Consider the following 18,106-nt stretch of genomic DNA (forward strand, 5'->3'; position numbering starts at 1 on the left):
TGCTGCTTTTCCGGCCTCCCCGCCTGCGCCTCGCGCACCCTCGCCCACCCTCCCACTCGCAAGGCCCCACCCCGCCCCACCCCCGTCGGCGCCGACGCACGCGGCCCCGCGCCGGGTGGCGAGCCCTCCTCGCTTCGCGGGCGCCGCGACTTCTGCCTGCTGAACGGCCAAGTCGCTCTCGCAGCCTTGCTTCCACGTCCGCCCCCGGCCGCTCTCCCTCCGGCCGGCACCCTGTCGTCCGCGCCCGCGCCGCCGGCCCGCCTGCGCCACCCAGCCACACCCAGGCGGCCGAGCCCCCCCGCCTTGCCCGCCAGGGGGCTGCTGCGTGCCCTCCACGCTTCTCCGCCTTGCGGCCTCGGCCGGGCCACACCTGCCTGCCTCCCGCCCGGGACGCGCGCCACGCACCCTTGCTGCGGGCCGGCGAACACCGGCCTTCCGTGCACGAACCCGTCCCGGGAAGGGCGCTCGGCTGGGGTGGGAGCGGAAGCCCTGCGTGCCCGTCCAGCCCAGCCACAGGCGCCCAGCCCGCGCCCCGGCCCTCGGCGCCACCGCGCCCGTTCCCGGGGGGAGGGGGGGAAGCCGCCGCCCGGGCCGGAGCCAAGCGCGGCCTGGCGTGCTCCCTGCCTCAGCCGGCAGTCCCCGAGCCAGGAGCCGCTCTGCCCAAGGGCCCCTCCTCACCACCACCACCACCCACCCTGTCAGAGCGGAGCGCCCGCGAGCGCCGTCGGCCAGAGCGCAGGAGCCAGGCTCACAACGCCTTTGGGTCCTGGGGCCTGAGCGCCGCTCGGGGCGGCGGCGGGGGCGCCCCGGGGAGTCGCGCTCCCGCGCTCGCGAGCATCCAGCACAGGCCGAGCCCGGGGTCCCGGCCCCCGCCCGCAATGGCACGCTCCATCCCGCCCCTGCCGGAAAGCCAGCCCGCCAGAGGGGTTTTGGGTCGGGACCCGGCAGGTCGCTGAGAGGAACGTCGGCGCGCGGCCGCGGCGACCACGCAGCGCCTGCCCACGCAGACGGCGTCGGCTCCTGGCCCCCTCGGGCGACACCGACAGCGTCGCGGCGGCCGTGGTCGGCGCAGAAGGCGCGGGACCGGCCGAGTGGGCCGGCGGCCCGCCGCCCCGGGGTCCCTCCGAGAGCGCCGCGCCCTGGGGTCCTGCACGTGCCCGGACCCTGGCTTTGAGGTCGGCCGCCCGTCGTCTCCTGCTCGGATGGAGCAGACAGATGCCCACTGGGCGAGCGGTGAGCAGTGACGGGCGGGTGTTGGCCAGCGCCTCTGGGGCGGCGTCGGGCGGCGGCGGCCACCGGTGCATGGGTGGTTCAGTGGTAGAATTCTCGCCTGCCACGCGGGAGGCCCGGGTTCGATTCCCGGCCCATGCAACCCCAGCGTCCCCTTTTGGTCCCGCACTGCAGTCCCAGAGCCGAGCTAGGTCTGCCCGCTCCAAGGCGCTCAAGGGAGCGCTCCTGCAACCGCTGGCTGCTACCTGCCGCCCGCTGCCTCTCCCACGCAGCTGCCCACGACCCCTCCCGCCCCCACACACGGCCCTGCTGCCAAGCCGCTGTGGCCCCAAGCCCTGCGGGCTCAGCCGCCCGTGTGCCCAGACACCTCCCTTGTGGTTGCTGGCTTCCTCACGCGGACCCAGCCGGTGGCTCACGGATTGCGCTGGAAGGCACACCCCACCTCTGGCAGCCGCCGGCCCCACCTCTTCACCTTTCCCAACGTCTGTCTCCAAGCTCCCTGGCTCACTCTCGCCACACTCCGAGACTCAATCACCCTCCGTTTGCACAGCCAGGAGCAAGGAAGTTGCCACATCTGGCAAGGATACCTCCCTTTTCCCTGGAGGGTCCCTGGAGCATCAGCTTGCAGGAGGAGTTCCTCAGAAGTCCACACGCTCCCGGCCCTGGGCCCAGATCGGTTTCCAACAGCAACGCCCTCACCACCTCACACACCACCCCCTCCCCTGAAACCCTCTTGCCCGCCTCACCTCAGCATCAGCCCTGCTCCGCCAGTAACACCACCTCAGCCTGCACCCTCACCATCCCCCTGCTCCCCCAAACGCACCCATCCCACCCACCCCCACCCCTGCTCCCCACCTCCCCCATCTCCACTGCCCCCCTCCCGCCCACGCGCGCGCCCGGTTCCTCCATGAGCCATCCCAAATCCTACTCTTGTCAAGGAACCCGCCTCTGCCTTTGGCCCACTGGCCCGTCTCCCCCCAACCCCAACCCCAACCCTTGGGCTCTTCCTTTTTCTGCTTCTTCCAACGCCAGTAGACCTGATTTCCTTTCCCGGGTTAGTCTCAGGTGCACGGCACAGTGATTCAGTCCCCTGTTCTTTTCCAGGTGATTTTCCAGTGTAGGTTGAGGCGAGATACGAATACAGATCTCATGCTACGGAGGAAAGCTTTGTTGCTTATCTCCTGTAGGTATACTAGCTCCTCTCTCTTGATCCGCCTCCAACTTCGTCCGTCCGCTGCCTTTCCCCTTGGGTAGCCCTATGGACGTTTTCTATGTCTGAAGGTCGTTTTCCCTTTTGCACATAGATTCATTTGCATTCGTTGGCAGAGTCCACAGAGCTTTGTCCCTCTGCACCCGACTCACTTCACTCAGTGGACCCTTCTGTGGGTCCGTCCAGCGTCGCGGCCCGTGGCGATGGCCGCTCCTCCTTGACGGCTGCGTCATATTCCACGGTACACATATACCTCTTCTTCTCGTGCCGGCCACGTGCCGCCGGGCACTTGGGCGTTCCCCATGTCTCGGCTCTGGCACAGAGGGCTGCGATGACCCTGGGGGATGCCTGCATCTCCTCCCAGCAGGGGTGATGTCTTTTCCCGATGGGTACCCGGGATTGGGTTTGCTGGATCACAGCGTAAGCTCTTCTTTTGCCTATTGCTGGACTGATCCTCGACTGATTGACTTCCAGGGAGCAGTAGATGTTGTTCTGGAAGTGTAGCTGGTCTACACCCTGCTGTCCGTTTCCGCTGGACAGCGTCGTGATTCCGTCCTGTGTGTGTAGGATGATGTTTTCAGATCGCTTTCCATTACAGGGGGTGACAGGCGATTGCATCCTGTTCCCTGTGGTATCCGGTGTGTCTTTGCTGGTCGTCTCCTTTCTACTCAGCACGAGTACGGTATATCCGTTGAGCCCGGCTCTTCATTCATCCCTCCGTCCCTGACTTTGCCCTTGGGAAGCCCGAAGCTGCTTTCCTGTGTCTCGGGGGCTGTCGCTGCTTGGCACAGGGATGAATTTGTACAACACTTTCGATTCCACCCATCTGTGACCTTGTCTGTTCGACTCCCCTCACCAAGGGTCATATTCTGCAGCTCCGGCCGCTGTTGCTGCCAGTGACACTATGTGACTCTTGTGGACGGCTCAGTGACATCCTGTTCTCTCCCTGTCTCTGACAGCGCATCTTCGTGGGTGAGCCCACTGGGGATGGGCACTGGGGGTTTCTCCCCGTCTTGGCTACGGCAAACGGTGCTGCCACGACCGTGGGGTTTGCATGTGCCTTTCTGAATGAAGAGTTGAGCCTTTCACGGATATGGACCCCGCTCGCCTGTCTCCCGCTTACTCAGTTACCTATGGTATTCAGTGTCCTTTTGAAAGCTTACTCCAAAGTCATAGTAGCGGTTGTTGTGGAAGTAGAGTGGATTTCCAACATTGGGCTCCTTTCCGATGGACTGCAACGTGATTCTGTTTCCCAGGTACAGATTTCAGATTTCATGTATGTTTTCAGACTCTTTTCCACTTGAGGTTATTACAGGGTACTGACTCTTATTGCCTGTGTTGAACTGGACAACCTTGGTGCGTCTCCCATCATAGGCGGTCCTGCGTATCTGTTCGTTGCAGCTCCAGAGTCATCCCTCCACCGCTGCCCTTCCGCCTGCCTTACACCAAGGCGGTTTTCTGCGTGAGCCGGTCTCTCTTCGGCAAATAGGTTCGTTTTGTATTCTTTTACACGTTCCACATGCTTTTGTCCAACTCGGTCTGACATTCTTCACCAAGTCTAAGAGTCTCTAGGTCCATCATTGCTTGTGACAAATGGCAATCCTTTCCTTTTCTCTTTAGGACCGAGTGATCGTTCCTTGGGACATCTATGCCACATCTTCTTGGGCCCGCCGTTCGAGGACGGGCACTGGGGTTTCTTCCGTGTCGTGGCTATGGCAAATAGTGCTGCAGTGTGCACGGCGAGTATGGACCTTTAGACCTCTCCGAGGTTTGTTCTCTGCGGGTGTGCACCCAGGACGGGGTGTGCTCGGTCAGATGGGAGCTCTCTTTGGTCCTCATGAAACCCCAGGCATCCCCGCTGCCAACCACCACCCACCATCCCACCCTGAGCCCCCAGCAATGGCACACCCGAGACTGGACATCTGGTCCTGGTGAGTGGGGACTTGGGTCTCTGGGGCGGGACGGTGGGCCCACCCTGTTCCGACCGGGTCTGGCCCCCGTCTGGCACTCCGTTTCTGTGGCTCGCTTGCCAGCGTCCTAGCCAGCGCCCGGAGCCCCAGCCCACCGCCGAGCCTGAGCAACCTGCGGCACCGCGCGCCAGCCCGCCCACACGGCGTGCTCTCCCACCACCTCCCTCACGCCACAGCCCCCTCAGGGTCACCGCCTGCCCTCTGCCTCTCCCGCCAGACCCCAGGCTCGGCCCCATCTACCCGCCACCGTCCCCCTGCAGCCCCGGGCCATCCCTCACACGCCCTGCCCTGCCCTGGCGTTCACCAGTGCGGGCCTGCCTCCAGCTCCGCAGACCCACCCCTGCCACCCGCCCACCCCGACCGCAGACCTGTCCCAGCCTCACACGGGTGCCTGGCACGGCGTCGCCACCGCCTCCATGCTTCTGCAGAGGCCCTGCTCGAGTGGCCGGCCCATCTTTCGGCCAGGTCCCCGCGAGTCCCATGCCTCCCCCTTCCCGCCGGCCCTCCACGCAGACGCCACGCCCAAGCACCCCTGGGCCTGCCTCCCCGCACCCTGCTCGCTGCCGCCCCCTCTCCCTGCGATGGCTCTGCCCCGGTCCCTGATCCTCGTGGGGCACCCACCAGCCATGGCCCCAGGCAGCTTCGTCCCGCACTCTCACCCACGCACGCTGACGCCCACGGCCCCGGCAGGGGCGTCGAGGAAACCTCCTGCGGCGATGGCTAGCACGCGTCAGGCCACAGGTTCTCCTTTTGCCCAGGGGACTCAGCTTTGTCCCGTCGCCCCCGAGCGTGCCGCCCTCGCCGCAGGATGGTGCCCTTCGTCGGCCGTCCACTCCCCCACCCCACCCCCCAAAGGACACAGCCCTTCAACAGTCGTGAAACCCTTTGGGGTTACAGACGGGCTCAAGATTGGGCTAAGGGGAGATTGTGGGTGGCGATGACCCCCGGCGAGAGTTCCTGGGGACGACGATGACAGTCTGTGGAGAGGGATGGAGTTGATCCTGGACAGACAGATTGGAGAGAATGGCAAAGTAGGAGATGTCATATCTAGGGCAGGGGTGCGTGGAACAGGGCGCTGTGTGTGTGTGTGTCTGCGTGTCTGCGTGTGCACCCAGGTGCCCCCCTTTGGTTCGTTGTCGGGGAGGGACATCTGGGAAACCTTGCCTCACTCTGGTAGGATTGAGAGCTGTGGTCAGGCAAGGGAAACACCATGTTGGTCGGCGTGTCCACCCTGGCCGGCATCACTGCCTGGGGCGCATCTGCCACCTCCCGGCTGGTTGGCTGGGTTTTCCCGGCCGGCCCGCCCCGCCGGGATCTGTGTGCTCCCTCACTTCCCCCGCGCGGTGCTGTGACTCGCAGCACAGGCCCACATTCGTCTTCACCCCTTTGCCTCGGGGAGAGCGAAGAAGAACTCAAGAGCCTCTTGATGGAAGTGAAAGAGGAAAATGACAAAGTTGGCTTCAAACTCAACATTCAGAAAACTAAGCTCGTGGCATCCGGTCCCATCACTTCATGGCAAACAGATGGGGAAACAATGGCCACCGGGAGAGACGTCACTGAGGTGGGGGGGGGCTCCCCCAAATCACTGCAGCCGGTGGCCGCGGCCATGAAATTAAAAGACGTCCGCCTCTTGGGAGAAAAGCTCTGACCAAGCTAGCCAGCATGTCGAGAAGCAGAGACATGACTCTGCCACGAGGGTCCATCTCGTGGAAGCCACGGTCTGTCCAGCAGTCACGGACAGATGTGAGAGATGGAGCATAAAGAAAGCTGAGCGCTGAAGAATCGATGCTTTTGAACTGCGGTGTTGGAGAAGACTCTTGAGAGTCCCTTGGACTGCCAGGAGATCCAACCAGTCAATCCTAGAGGAAATCAGTCCTGAATATTCATGGGAAGCCCTGAGGCTGAAGCTGACACTTCATTCAGTCCTCTGGCCACCTGACGCAAAGGACTGACTCCCTGGAAAAGACCTCGACGGAAGGCAGGAGGAGACGGGGACGACACGCCACGCCAGAAGGTGAGATGGTTGGATGGCATCGCCGACTCGCTGGACCTGAGTTTGAGCAAGCTGCGGGAGTTGGTGATGGCCAGGGAAGCCTGGGCTGCTGCAGCGCACTGAGCGACTGAACCCATCGATACCGATGCCTCCCGGGCGCCGTGGTCCGCCTCCCAGAGCCCACTCAGGACCAGCACCCTCTTGGAGTCACCAGCGGCGCACGGGAGTCACAGCCAGCCCGGGACCTGGCACTCAATGGCCCAGCCGCCCAGAGAGGTGGCTGGCACGCGGGGCATGGGGAGGCAGGCGTGTCCGTGGCCACTGGCCCCACTCCCAGAGGCAGATCCCCCTCGCTCGTCTTCGGCCTGTGGCGACCACCACAGCCCACGCCCCGACCCCTACCCCCACCCGCCCTGTCCGACCCCTCCTCCTCCCCACCACCACTGACAGCAGGAGAACCAGCACAAGCCCAGGAGCATGGCGGCCGCCACCAGGGGCAGCAGCCGCCGCCCCTCAGGAGGGAGGGGGCGGGGGCTGGGGCTGGGAGGCCTCAGGCGGGTCGTGGTGGAAGCGGCGCGAGGTGGCCACTGCGGCCAAAAGGTTTGCCCCGGGGCACGGCGGGGCTGGCCTGAATCGTGCTTGGGCTGGAGGTGCAGGGTCCCGGGGCCTCTGTGGCAGCGCTGAGCAAGCGTAGGCTAAAAGGGTGGTGGGGTCGCCGGCGAGGAGATCGGCAGGTGGCGGGCGGAGGGGAAGAAGAAAGGCTTCCCTGACCGGGAATCGAACCCGGGCCGCGGCGGTGAGAGCGCCGAATCCTAACCACTAGACCACCAGGGAGCGTCGGGGTTCGGCCCTCGCCTGCTCCTGCCGAACCCAGCGCCTCCGGGCCGCCCGCCCGCCCGCCCGCCCGCGCCACCGTGGTGCCCACACTCGGCCTTGGCAAGGCAAGTCCAGCCGCCCGCCGGCCCTGTCAGTCCGCCTGCCCTGGCGGGCCGTCTTGCTCTCAGCAGCCTCAAAACACTGCGCGCGCCACCGGCTTCTCGCACACACGCCAAAAGCCGCGCGCCAGCTGCCTGGCTCCCTGCTCCCAGCTCTCTCTGCCCCGAACGCCCCAGCCGGGAGGGCGGCGGAGCTCAGCAAAAGGTCGGCCTGCTGCGTTGGCCGGGAATCGAACCCGGGTCAACTGCTTGGAAGGCAGCTATGCTCACCACTATACCACCAACGCTGCTCAGCCCGGGCCGCCGCCAGACGCCGGCCCCGGGCTCGCCCCAGCACACTCTCGCCGCAGCCGCCGCCGCATCCCTGCCCCGACGCCCCGTCAGCGGGAGGCTCTGCGCCGCCGCCGGCGCCACCAGCAGCCCACCAGCAACCCCATCCGCGCCAGCTCTACGCAGCGGCCGGGGTCCACCGGCCCCACCGCCCCGGGGCGGCGCTCCCGCGGCCTTGCGGCCCCCCGGCCGTTCGCTCCCCGCCGCGGCCCGCGAACGCCTCCGCCCTCACCCCCGGGGGGCAACGCGGGGCACGCGGCTTCCAGCAGCCAGCTGGCCAAAGCCCTTCTCCACCGTGCGCTGGGCGAGGCCACTTCCCACGACGACAGGGGGACACGGGAGCCAGCCGCCTGCAGGCGTCACGGCGCTCTGCCGCGCCGCGCCGGTCGCGAGCCTAGGAGCCCACTGAGGCAGCCCCTGTGGGCGGGCGGGCCGCAAGATCCGGCTATGGTCGGGCAAGGCCGTGGGGTGGCCAAGGAGGCCGTCGCTCCGCCGTGGCGACCGAGCGCCCGGCGACGACAGAGGGCTCAGGCTGGAGGGCTGCACCGGTAGAGGCGGTCGGCGGTGGCCAGGCGCCTGGTCCAAAGGCGGACGGAGGAGACGAAGGGCCCTTGGGGGCCAGGCGGCAGGACAGAGAGCCACCGCGGCCACCAAAAAGGCTGTGTTGCCTCCCCGTCGGGGAATCGAACCCCGGTCTCCCGCGTGACAGGCGGGGATACTCACCACTATACTAACGAGGACGGCGGCGACCGCCCTGCCGCCCGGCCCCTCTCGGGCTCTCGGGCTGCCTGCCCACGCCTCCCCCGTGCCCAGCACGTGCCCAGCACGGGCCCCGACCCGACCGCCCACCAAACCAACCGCCTCGGTCACAGAGGCGGCCCGCGACCCCGACACGGACCCGGACCCCCCGGGGCACCGGACACTCCTCGTGCGCGCCGCCTCTTGCCTCCAACGCGGCCATTCCGCCGGGAGAAGGGGGTCCGAGAAGGCAAGCGAGGCTGCGAGGACACGGTGGGCGCGCGCCGGCCCGCGTCTGGCGAGGAGGGGCGCGGGTGAGGAGGGGACGGCCCGCCAAGGGCCGGGCTGGGTCCGGGGCGCGACCGGCGGCGCAGCCAGGCGCCTCGGCCGGCCCCGTCGCTCACCCACGCCAGACGGCCGCCTGCCTGCCTGGCGCGGCGCACCGCGCGGCCCGCCACGGGCGCCGGGGCTCGCGCCGCGTCGGGTCTCAGCCAGGCGAGCGGCCACGCGCCCGCCCAGGCCCGCCGTCAGGATGGCCGAGCGGTCTAAGGCGCTGCGTTCAGGTCGCAGTCTCCCCTGGAGGCGTGGGTTCGAATCCCACTCCTGACAAGCCAGCCTTTTGGCCCGCCGGACAAACGCACCCGTCCTCCCCGCGCCACAGCCTTTCTCCACACACGCCCGCCCCCCGCCACCAGGAACCTTCAGTCCTTCTCAGCGCAGCTTTCCTCCCCAGGTGTCTGCGGCTGCAGCTGCTGCTTTTCCGGCCTCCCCGCCTGCGCCTCGCGCACCCTCGCCCACCCTCCCACTCGCAAGGCCCCACCCCGCCCCACCCCCGTCGGCGCCGACGCACGCGGCCCCGCGCCGGGTGGCGAGCCCTCCTCGCTTCGCGGGCGCCGCGACTTCTGCCTGCTGAACGGCCAAGTCGCTCTCGCAGCCTTGCTTCCACGTCCGCCCCCGGCCGCTCTCCCTCCGGCCGGCACCCTGTCGTCCGCGCCCGCGCCGCCGGCCCGCCTGCGCCACCCAGCCACACCCAGGCGGCCGAGCCCCCCCCCCCCCCCGCCTTGCCCGCCAGGGGGCTGCTGCGTGCCCTCCACGCTTCTCCGCCTTGCGGCCTCGGCCGGGCCACACCTGCCTGCCTCCCGCCCGGGACGCGCGCCACGCACCCTTGCTGCGGGCCGGCGAACACCGGCCTTCCGTGCACGAACCCGTCCCGGGAAGGGCGCTCGGCTGGGGTGGGAGCGGAAGCCCTGCGTGCCCGTCCAGCCCAGCCACAGGCGCCCAGCCCGCGCCCCGGCCCTCGGCGCCACCGCGCCCGTTCCCGGGGGGAGGGGGGGAAGCCGCCGCCCGGGCCGGAGCCAAGCGCGGCCTGGCGTGCTCCCTGCCTCAGCCGGCAGTCCCCGAGCCAGGAGCCGCTCTGCCCAAGGGCCCCTCCTCACCACCACCACCACCCACCCTGTCAGAGCGGAGCGCCCGCGAGCGCCGTCGGCCAGAGCGCAGGAGCCAGGCTCACAACGCCTTTGGGTCCTGGGGCCTGAGCGCCGCTCGGGGCGGCGGCGGGGGCGCCCCGGGGAGTCGCGCTCCCGCGCTCGCGAGCACCCAGCACAGGCCGAGCCCGGGGTCCCGGCCCCCGCCCGCAATGGCACGCTCCATCCCGCCCCTGCCGGAAAGCCAGCCCGCCAGAGGGGTTTTGGGTCGGGACCCGGCAGGTCGCTGAGAGGAACGTCGGCGCGCGGCCGCGGCGACCACGCAGCGCCTGCCCACGCAGACGGCGTCGGCTCCTGGCCCCCTCGGGCGACACCGACAGCGTCGCGGCGGCCGTGGTCGGCGCAGAAGGCGCGGGACCGGCCGAGTGGGCCGGCGGCCCGCCGCCCCGGGGTCCCTCCGAGAGCGCCGCGCCCTGGGGTCCTGCACGTGCCCGGACCCTGGCTTTGAGGTCGGCCGCCCGTCGTCTCCTGCTCGGATGGAGCAGACAGATGCCCACTGGGCGAGCGGTGAGCAGTGACGGGCGGGTGTTGGCCAGCGCCTCTGGGGCGGCGTCGGGCGGCGGCGGCCACCGGTGCATGGGTGGTTCAGTGGTAGAATTCTCGCCTGCCACGCGGGAGGCCCGGGTTCGATTCCCGGCCCATGCAACCCCAGCGTCCCCTTTTGGTCCCGCACTGCAGTCCCAGAGCCGAGCTAGGTCTGCCCGCTCCAAGGCGCTCAAGGGAGCGCTCCTGCAACCGCTGGCTGCTACCTGCCGCCCGCTGCCTCTCCCACGCAGCTGCCCACGACCCCTCCCGCCCCCACACACGGCCCTGCTGCCAAGCCGCTGTGGCCCCAAGCCCTGCGGGCTCAGCCGCCCGTGTGCCCAGACACCTCCCTTGTGGTTGCTGGCTTCCTCAAGCGGACCCAGCCGGTGGCTCACGGATTGCGCTGGAAGGCACACCCCACCTCTGGCAGCCGCCGGCCCCACCTCTTCACCTTTCCCAACGTCTGTCTCCAAGCTCCCTGGCTCACTCTCGCCACACTCCGAGAATCAATCACCCTCCGTTTGCACAGCCCGGAGCAAGGAAGTTGCCACATCTGGCAAGGATACCTCCCTTTTCCCTGGAGGGTCCCTGGAGCATCAGCTTGCAGGAGGAGTTCCTCAGAAGTCCACACGCTCCCGGCCCTGGGCCCAGATCGGTTTCCAACAGCAACGCCCTCACCACCTCACACACCACCCCCTCCCCTGAAACCCTCTTGCCCGCCTCACCTCAGCATCAGCCCTGCTCCGCCAGTAACACCACCTCAGCCTGCACCCTCACCATCCCCCTGCTCCCCCAAACGCACGCATCCCCCCCACCCCCACCCCTGCTCCCCACCTCCCCCATCTCCACTGCCCCCCTCCCGCCCACGCGCGCGCCCGGTTCCTCCATGAGCCATCCCAAATCCTACTCTTGTCAAGGAACCCGCCTCTGCCTTTGGCCCACTGGCCCGTCTCCCCCCAACCCCAACCCCAACCCTTGGGCTCTTCCTTTTTCTGCTTCTTCCAACGCCAGTAGACCTGATTTCCTTTCCCGGGTTAGTCTCAGGTGCACGGCACAGTGATTCAGTCCCCTGTTCTTTTCCAGGTGATTTTCCAGTGTAGGTTGAGGCGAGATACGAATACAGATCTCATGCTACGGAGGAAAGCTTTGTTGCTTATCTCCTGTAGGTATACTAGCTCCTCTCTCTTGATCCGCCTCCAACTTCGTCCGTCCGCTGCCTTTCCCCTTGGGTAGCCCTATGGACGTTTTCTATGTCTGAAGGTCGTTTTCCCTTTTGCACATAGATTCATTTGCATTCGTTGGCAGAGTCCACAGAGCTTTGTCCCTCTGCACCCGACTCACTTCACTCAGTGGACCCTTCTGTGGGTCCGTCCAGCGTCGCGGCCCGTGGCGATGGCCGCTCCTCCTTGACGGCTGCGTCATATTCCACGGTACACATATACCTCTTCTTCTCGTGCCGGCCACGTGCCGCCGGGCACTTGGGCGTTCCCCATGTCTCGGCTCTGGCACAGAGGGCTGCGATGACCCTGGGGGATGCCTGCATCTCCTCCCAGCAGGGGTGATGTCTTTTCCCGATGGGTACCCGGGATTGGGTTTGCTGGATCACAGCGTAAGCTCTTCTTTTGCCTATTGCTGGACTGATCCTCGACTGATTGACTTCCAGGGAGCAGTAGATGTTGTTCTGGAAGTGTAGCTGGTCTACACCCTGCTGTCCGTTTCCGCTGGACAGCGTCGTGATTCCGTCCTGTGTGTGTAGGATGATGTTTTCAGATCGCTTTCCATTACAGGGGGTGACAGGCGATTGCATCCTGTTCCCTGTGGTATCCGGTGTGTCTTTGCTGGTCGTCTCCTTTCTACTCAGCACGAGTACGGTATATCCGTTGAGCCCGGCTCTTCATTCATCCCTCCGTCCCTGACTTTGCCCTTGGGAAGCCCGAAGCTGCTTTCCTGTGTCTCGGGGGCTGTCGCTGCTTGGCACAGGGATGAATTTGTACAACACTTTCGATTCCACCCATCTGTGACCTTGTCTGTTCGACTCCCCTCACCAAGGGTCATATTCTGCAGCTCCGGCCGCTGTTGCTGCCAGTGACACTATGTGACTCTTGTGGACGGCTCAGTGACATCCTGTTCTCTCCCTGTCTCTGACAGCGCATCTTCGTGGGTGAGCCCACTGGGGATGGGCACTGGGGGTTTCTCCCCGTCTTGGCTACGGCAAACGGTGCTGCCACGACCGTGGGGTTTGCATGTGCCTTTCTGAATGAAGAGTTGAGCCTTTCACGGATATGGACCCCGCTCGCCTGTCTCCCGCTTACTCAGTTACCTATGGTATTCAGTGTCCTTTTGAAAGCTTACTCCAAAGTCATAGCAGCGGTTGTTGTGGAAGTAGAGTGGATTTCCAACATTGGGCTCCTTTCCGATGGACTGCAACGTGATTCTGTTTCCCAGGTACAGATTTCAGATTTCATGTATGTTTTCAGACTCTTTTCCACTTGAGGTTATTACAGGGTACTGACTCTTATTGCCTGTGTTGAACTGGACAACCTTGGTGCGTCTCCCATCATAGGCGGTCCTGCGTATCTGTTCGTTGCAGCTCCAGAGTCATCCCTCCACCGCTGCCCTTCCGCCTGCCTTACACCAAGGCGGTTTTCTGCGTGAGCCGGTCTCTCTTCGGCAAATAGGTTCGTTTTGTATTCTTTTACACGTTCCACATGCTTTTGTCCAACTCGGTCTGACATTCTTCACCAAGTCTAAGAGTCTCTAGGTCCATCATTGCTTGTGACAAATGGCAATCCTTTCCTTTTCTCTTTAGGACCGAGTGATCGTTCCTTGGGACATCTATGCCACATCTTCTTGGGCCCGCCGTTCGAGGACGGGCACTGGGGTTTCTTCCGTGTCGTGGCTATGGCAAATAGTGCTGCAGTGTGCACGGCGAGTATGGACCTTTAGACCTCTCCGAGGTTTGTTCTCTGCGGGTGTGCACCCAGGACGGGGTGTGCTCGGTCAGATGGGAGCTCTCTTTGGTCCTCATGAAACCCCAGGCATCCCCGCTGCCAACCACCACCCACCATCCCACCCTGAGCCCCCAGCAATGGCACACCCGAGACTGGACATCTGGTCCTGGTGAGTGGGGACTTGGGTCTCTGGGGCGGGACGGTGGGCCCACCCTGTTCCGACCGGGTCTGGCCCCCGTCTGGCACTCCGTTTCTGTGGCTCGCTTGCCAGCGTCCTAGCCAGCGCCCGGAGCCCCAGCCCACCGCCGAGCCTGAGCAACCTGCGGCACCGCGCGCCAGCCCGCCCACACGGCGTGCTCTCCCACCACCTCCCTCACGCCACAGCCCCCTCAGGGTCACCGCCTGCCCTCTGCCTCTCCCGCCAGACCCCAGGCTCGGCCCCATCTACCCGCCACTGTCCCCCTGCAGCCCCGGGCCATCCCTCACACGCCCTGCCCTGCCCTGGCGTTCACCAGTGCGGGCCTGCCTCCAGCTCCGCAGACCCACCCCTGCCACCCGCCCACCCCGACCGCAGACCTGTCCCAGCCTCACACGGGTGCCTGGCACGGCGTCGCCACCGCCTCCATGCTTCTGCAGAGGCCCTGCTCGAGTGGCCGGCCCATCTTTCGGCCAGGTCCCCGCGAGTCCCATGCCTCCCCCTTCCCGCCGGCCCTCCACGCAGACGCCACGCCCAAGCACCCCTGGGCCTGCCTCCCCGCACCCTGCTCGCTGCCGCCCCCTCTCCCTGCGATGGCTCTGCCCCGGTCCCTGATCCTCGTGGGGCACCCACCAGCCATGGCCCCAGGCAGCTTCGTCCCGCACTCTCACCCACGCACGCTGACGCCCACGGCCCCGGCAGGGGCGTCGAGGAAACCTCCTGCGGCGACGGCTAGCACGCGTCAGGCCACAGGTTCTCCTTTTGCCCAGGGGACTCAGCTTTGTCCCGTCGCCCCCGAGCGTGCCGCCCTCGCCGCAGGATGGTGCCCTTCGTCGGCCGTCCACTCCCCCACCCCACCCCCCAAAGGACACAGCCCTTCAACAGTCGTGAAACCCTTTGGGGTTACAGACGGGCTCAAGATTGGGCTAAGGGGAGATTGTGGGTGGCGATGACCCCCGGCGAGAGTTCCTGGGGACGACGATGACAGTCTGTGGAGAGGGATGGAGTTGATCCTGGACAGACAGATTGGAGAGAATGGCAAAGTAGGAGATGTCATATCTAGGGCAGGGGTGCGTGGAACAGGGCGCTGTGTGTGTGTGTGTCTGCGTGTCTGCGTGTGCACCCAGGTGCCCCCCTTTGGTTCGTTGTCGGGGAGGGACATCTGGGAAACCTTGCCTCACTCTGGTAGGATTGAGAGCTGTGGTCAGGCAAGGGAAACACCATGTTGGTCGGCGTGTCCACCCTGGCCGGCATCACTGCCTGGGGCGCATCTGCCACCTCCCGGCTGGTTGGCTGGGTTTTCCCGGCCGGCCCGCCCCGCCGGGATCTGTGTGCTCCCTCACGTCCCCCGCGCGGTGCTGTGACTCGCAGCACAGGCCCACATTCGTCTTCACCCCTTTGCCTCGGGGAGAGCGAAGAAGAACTCAAGAGCCTCTTGATGGAAGTGAAAGAGGAAAATGACAAAGTTGGCTTCAAACTCAACATTCAGAAAACTAAGCTCGTGGCATCCGGTCCCATCACTTCATGGCAAACAGATGGGGAAACAATGGACACCGGGAGAGACGTCACTGAGGTGGGGGGGGGCTCCCCCAAATCACTGCAGCCGGTGGCCGCGGCCATGAAATTAAAAGACGTCCGCCTCTTGGGAGAAAAGCTCTGACCAAGCTAGCCAGCATGTCGAAAAGCAGAGACATGACTCTGCCACGAGGGTCCATCTCGTGGAAGCCACGGTCTGTCCAGCAGTCACGGACAGATGTGAGAGTTGGAGCATAAAGAAAGCTGAGCGCTGAAGAATCGATGCTTTTGAACTGCGGTGTTGGAGAAGACTCTTGAGAGTCCCTTGGACTGCCAGGAGATCCAACCAGTCAATCCTAGAGGAAATCAGTCCTGAATATTCATGGGAAGCCCTGAGGCTGAAGCTGACACTTCATTCAGTCCTCTGGCCACCTGACGCAAAGGACTGACTCCCTGGAAAAGACCTCGACGGAAGGCAGGAGGAGACGGGGACGACACGCCACGCCAGAAGGTGAGATGGTTGGATGGCATCGCCGACTCGCTGGACCTGAGTTTGAGCAAGCTGCGGGAGTTGGTGATGGCCAGGGAAGCCTGGGCTGCTGCAGCGCACTGAGCGACTGAACCCATCGATACCGATGCCTCCCGGGCGCCGTGGTCCGCCTCCCAGAGCCCACTCAGGACCAGCACCCTCTTGGAGTCACCAGCGGCGCACGGGAGTCACAGCCAGCCCGGGACCTGGCACTCAATGGCCCAGCCGCCCAGAGAGGTGGCTGGCACGCGGGGCATGGGGAGGCAGGCGTGTCCGTGGCCACTGGCCCCACTCCCAGAGGCAGATCCCCCTCGCTCGTCTTCGGCCTGTGGCGACCACCACAGCCCACGCCCCGACCCCTACCCCCACCCGCCCTGTCCGACCCCTCCTCCTCCCCACCACCACTGACAGCAGGAGAACCAGCACAAGCCCAGGAGCATGGCGGCCGCCACCAGGGGCAGCAGCCGCCGCCCCTCAGGAGGGAGGGGGCGGGGGCTGGGGCTGGGAGGCCTCAGGCGGGTCGTGGTGGAAGCGGCGCGAGGTGGCCACTGCGGCCAAAAGGTTTGCCCCGGGGCACGGCGGGGCTGGCCTGAATCGTGCTTGGGCTGGAGGTGCAGGGTCCCGGGGCCTCTGTGGCAGCGCTGAGCAAGCGTAGGCTAAAAGGGTGGTGGGGTCGCCGGCGAGGAGATCGGCAGGTGGCGGGCGAAGGGGAAGAAGAAAGGCTTCCCTGACCGGGAATCGAACCCGGGCCGCGGCGGTGAGAGCGCCGAATCCTAACCACTAGACCACCAGGGAGCGTCGGGGTTCGGCCCTCGCCTGCTCCTGCCGAACCCAGCGCCTCCGGGCCGCCCGCCCGCCCGCCCGCCCGCGCCACCGTGGTGCCCACACTCGGCCTTGGCAAGGCAAGTCCAGCCGCCCGCCGGCCCTGTCAGTCCGCCTGCCCTGGCGGGCCGTCTTGCTCTCAGCAGCCTCAAAACACTGCGCGCGCCACCGGCTTCTCGCACACACGCCAAAAGCCGCGCGCCAGCTGCCTGGCTCCCTGCTCCCAGCTCTCTCTGCCCCGAACGCCCCAGCCGGGAGGGCGGCGGAGCTCAGCAAAAGGTCGGCCTGCTGCGTTGGCCGGGAATCGAACCCGGGTCAACTGCTTGGAAGGCAGCTATGCTCACCACTATACCACCAACGCTGCTCAGCCCGGGCCGCCGCCAGACGCCGGCCCCGGGCTCGCCCCAGCACACTCTCGCCGCAGCCGCCGCCGCATCCCTGCCCCGACGCCCCGTCAGCGGGAGGCTCTGCGCCGCCGCCGGCGCCACCAGCAGCCCACCAGCAACCCCATCCGCGCCAGCTCTACGCAGCGGCCGGGGTCCACCGGCCCCACCGCCCCGGGGCGGCGCTCCCGCGGCCTTGCGGCCCCCCGGCCGTTCGCTCCCCGCCGCGGCCCGCGAACGCCTCCGCCCTCACCCCCGGGGGGCAACGCGGGGCACGCGGCTTCCAGCAGCCAGCTGGCCAAAGCCCTTCTCCACCGTGCGCTGGGCGAGGCCACTTCCCACGACGACAGGGGGACACGGGAGCCAGCCGCCTGCAGGCGTCACGGCGCTCTGCCGCGCCGCGCCGGTCGCGAGCCTAGGAGCCCACTGAGGCAGCCCCTGTGGGCGGGCGGGCCGCAAGATCCGGCTATGGTCGGGCAAGGCCGTGGGGTGGCCAAGGAGGCCGTCGCTCCGCCGTGGCGACCGAGCGCCCGGCGACGACAGAGGGCTCAGGCTGGAGGGCTGCACCGGTAGAGGCGGTCGGCGGTGGCCAGGCGCCTGGTCCAAAGGCGGACGGAGGAGACGAAGGGCCCTTGGGGGCCAGGCGGCAGGACAGAGAGCCACCGCGGCCACCAAAAAGGCTGTGTTGCCTCCCCGTCGGGGAATCGAACCCCGGTCTCCCGCGTGACAGGCGGGGATACTCACCACTATACTAACGAGGACGGCGGCGACCGCCCTGCCGCCCGGCCCCTCTCGGGCTCTCGGGCTGCCTGCCCACGCCTCCCCCGTGCCCAGCACGGGCCCCGACCCGACCGCCCACCAAACCAACCGCCTCGGTCACAGAGGCGGCCCGCGACCCCGACACGGACCCGGACCCCCCGGGGCACCGGACACTCCTCGTGCGCGCCGCCTCTTGCCTCCAACGCGGCCATTCCGCCGGGAGAAGGGGGTCCGAGAAGGCAAGCGAGGCTGCGAGGACACGGTGGGCGCGCGCCGGCCCGCGTCTGGCGAGGAGGGGCGCGGGTGAGGAGGGGACGGCCCGCCAAGGGCCGGGCTGGGTCCGGGGCGCGACCGGCGGCGCAGCCAGGCGCCTCGGCCGGCCCCGTCGCTCACCCACGCCAGACGGCCGCCTGCCTGCCTGGCGCGGCGCACCGCGCGGCCCGCCACGGGCGCCGGGGCTCGCGCCGCGTCGGGTCTCAGCCAGGCGAGCGGCCACGCGCCCGCCCAGGCCCGCCGTCAGGATGGCCGAGCGGTCT

At 66.9% G+C, this 18,106-nt stretch overlaps 1 protein-coding gene and 9 non-coding genes across 10 annotated transcripts; 4 read left to right on the top strand and 6 right to left on the bottom strand.

Annotated features, from left to right (window-relative positions):
- Positions 1 to 1,300: 1,300 nt before the first annotated feature.
- On the top strand, positions 1,301 to 1,371 carry TRNAG-GCC. The gene has a single exon. It is a non-coding gene; the product is annotated as a tRNA-Gly (tRNA).
- Positions 1,372 to 7,165: 5,794 nt separating this feature from the next.
- TRNAE-CUC lies at positions 7,166 to 7,237 on the bottom strand. Its single transcript has one exon. It is a non-coding gene; the product is annotated as a tRNA-Glu (tRNA).
- A 316-nt stretch (positions 7,238 to 7,553) lies between these two features.
- Positions 7,554 to 7,625, bottom strand: TRNAG-UCC. The gene has a single exon. It is a non-coding gene; the product is annotated as a tRNA-Gly (tRNA).
- Positions 7,626 to 8,336: 711 nt separating this feature from the next.
- Positions 8,337 to 8,408, bottom strand: TRNAD-GUC. Its single transcript has one exon. It is a non-coding gene; the product is annotated as a tRNA-Asp (tRNA).
- A 524-nt stretch (positions 8,409 to 8,932) lies between these two features.
- TRNAL-CAG lies at positions 8,933 to 9,015 on the top strand. The gene has a single exon. It is a non-coding gene; the product is annotated as a tRNA-Leu (tRNA).
- Positions 9,016 to 10,464: 1,449 nt separating this feature from the next.
- Positions 10,465 to 10,535, top strand: TRNAG-GCC. The gene has a single exon. It is a non-coding gene; the product is annotated as a tRNA-Gly (tRNA).
- Positions 10,536 to 14,784: 4,249 nt separating this feature from the next.
- On the top strand, positions 14,785 to 17,384 carry LOC122676387 (serine/arginine repetitive matrix protein 1-like). The gene is made up of 4 exons (XM_043875562.1): positions 14,785 to 14,850; positions 16,018 to 16,167; positions 16,442 to 16,707; positions 16,853 to 17,384. The coding sequence occupies exons 1-4, from the start codon at positions 14,785 to 14,787 to the stop codon at positions 17,382 to 17,384; spliced, it is 1,014 nt and encodes a 337-aa protein (XP_043731497.1).
- On the bottom strand, positions 16,330 to 16,401 carry TRNAE-CUC. Its single transcript has one exon. It is a non-coding gene; the product is annotated as a tRNA-Glu (tRNA).
- Positions 16,718 to 16,789, bottom strand: TRNAG-UCC. The gene has a single exon. It is a non-coding gene; the product is annotated as a tRNA-Gly (tRNA).
- A 116-nt stretch (positions 17,385 to 17,500) lies between the features above and the next one.
- Positions 17,501 to 17,572, bottom strand: TRNAD-GUC. Its single transcript has one exon. It is a non-coding gene; the product is annotated as a tRNA-Asp (tRNA).
- Positions 17,573 to 18,106: the final 534 nt, after the last annotated feature.

The sequence above is a fragment of the Cervus elaphus genome, chromosome 20 (genome assembly GCF_910594005.1).
Source record: "Cervus elaphus chromosome 20, mCerEla1.1, whole genome shotgun sequence".
NCBI lineage: Eukaryota > Metazoa > Chordata > Mammalia > Artiodactyla > Cervidae > Cervus > Cervus elaphus.

Excerpts from the sequence above, each read along its gene's own strand:
- LOC122676387 (XM_043875562.1), top strand. The coding sequence starts at position 14,785 with ATGTTGGTCGGCGTGTCCACCCTGGCCGGCATCACTGCCTGGGGCGCA. Across the intron at positions 14,851-16,017 it reads CATCTGCCACCTCCCGGCTG|CAGGAGAACCAGCACAAGCC; the intron begins GTTGGCTGGGTT and ends CACCACTGACAG. Across the intron at positions 16,168-16,441 it reads GTGGCCACTGCGGCCAAAAG|CGCCTCCGGGCCGCCCGCCC; the intron begins GTTTGCCCCGGG and ends TGCCGAACCCAG.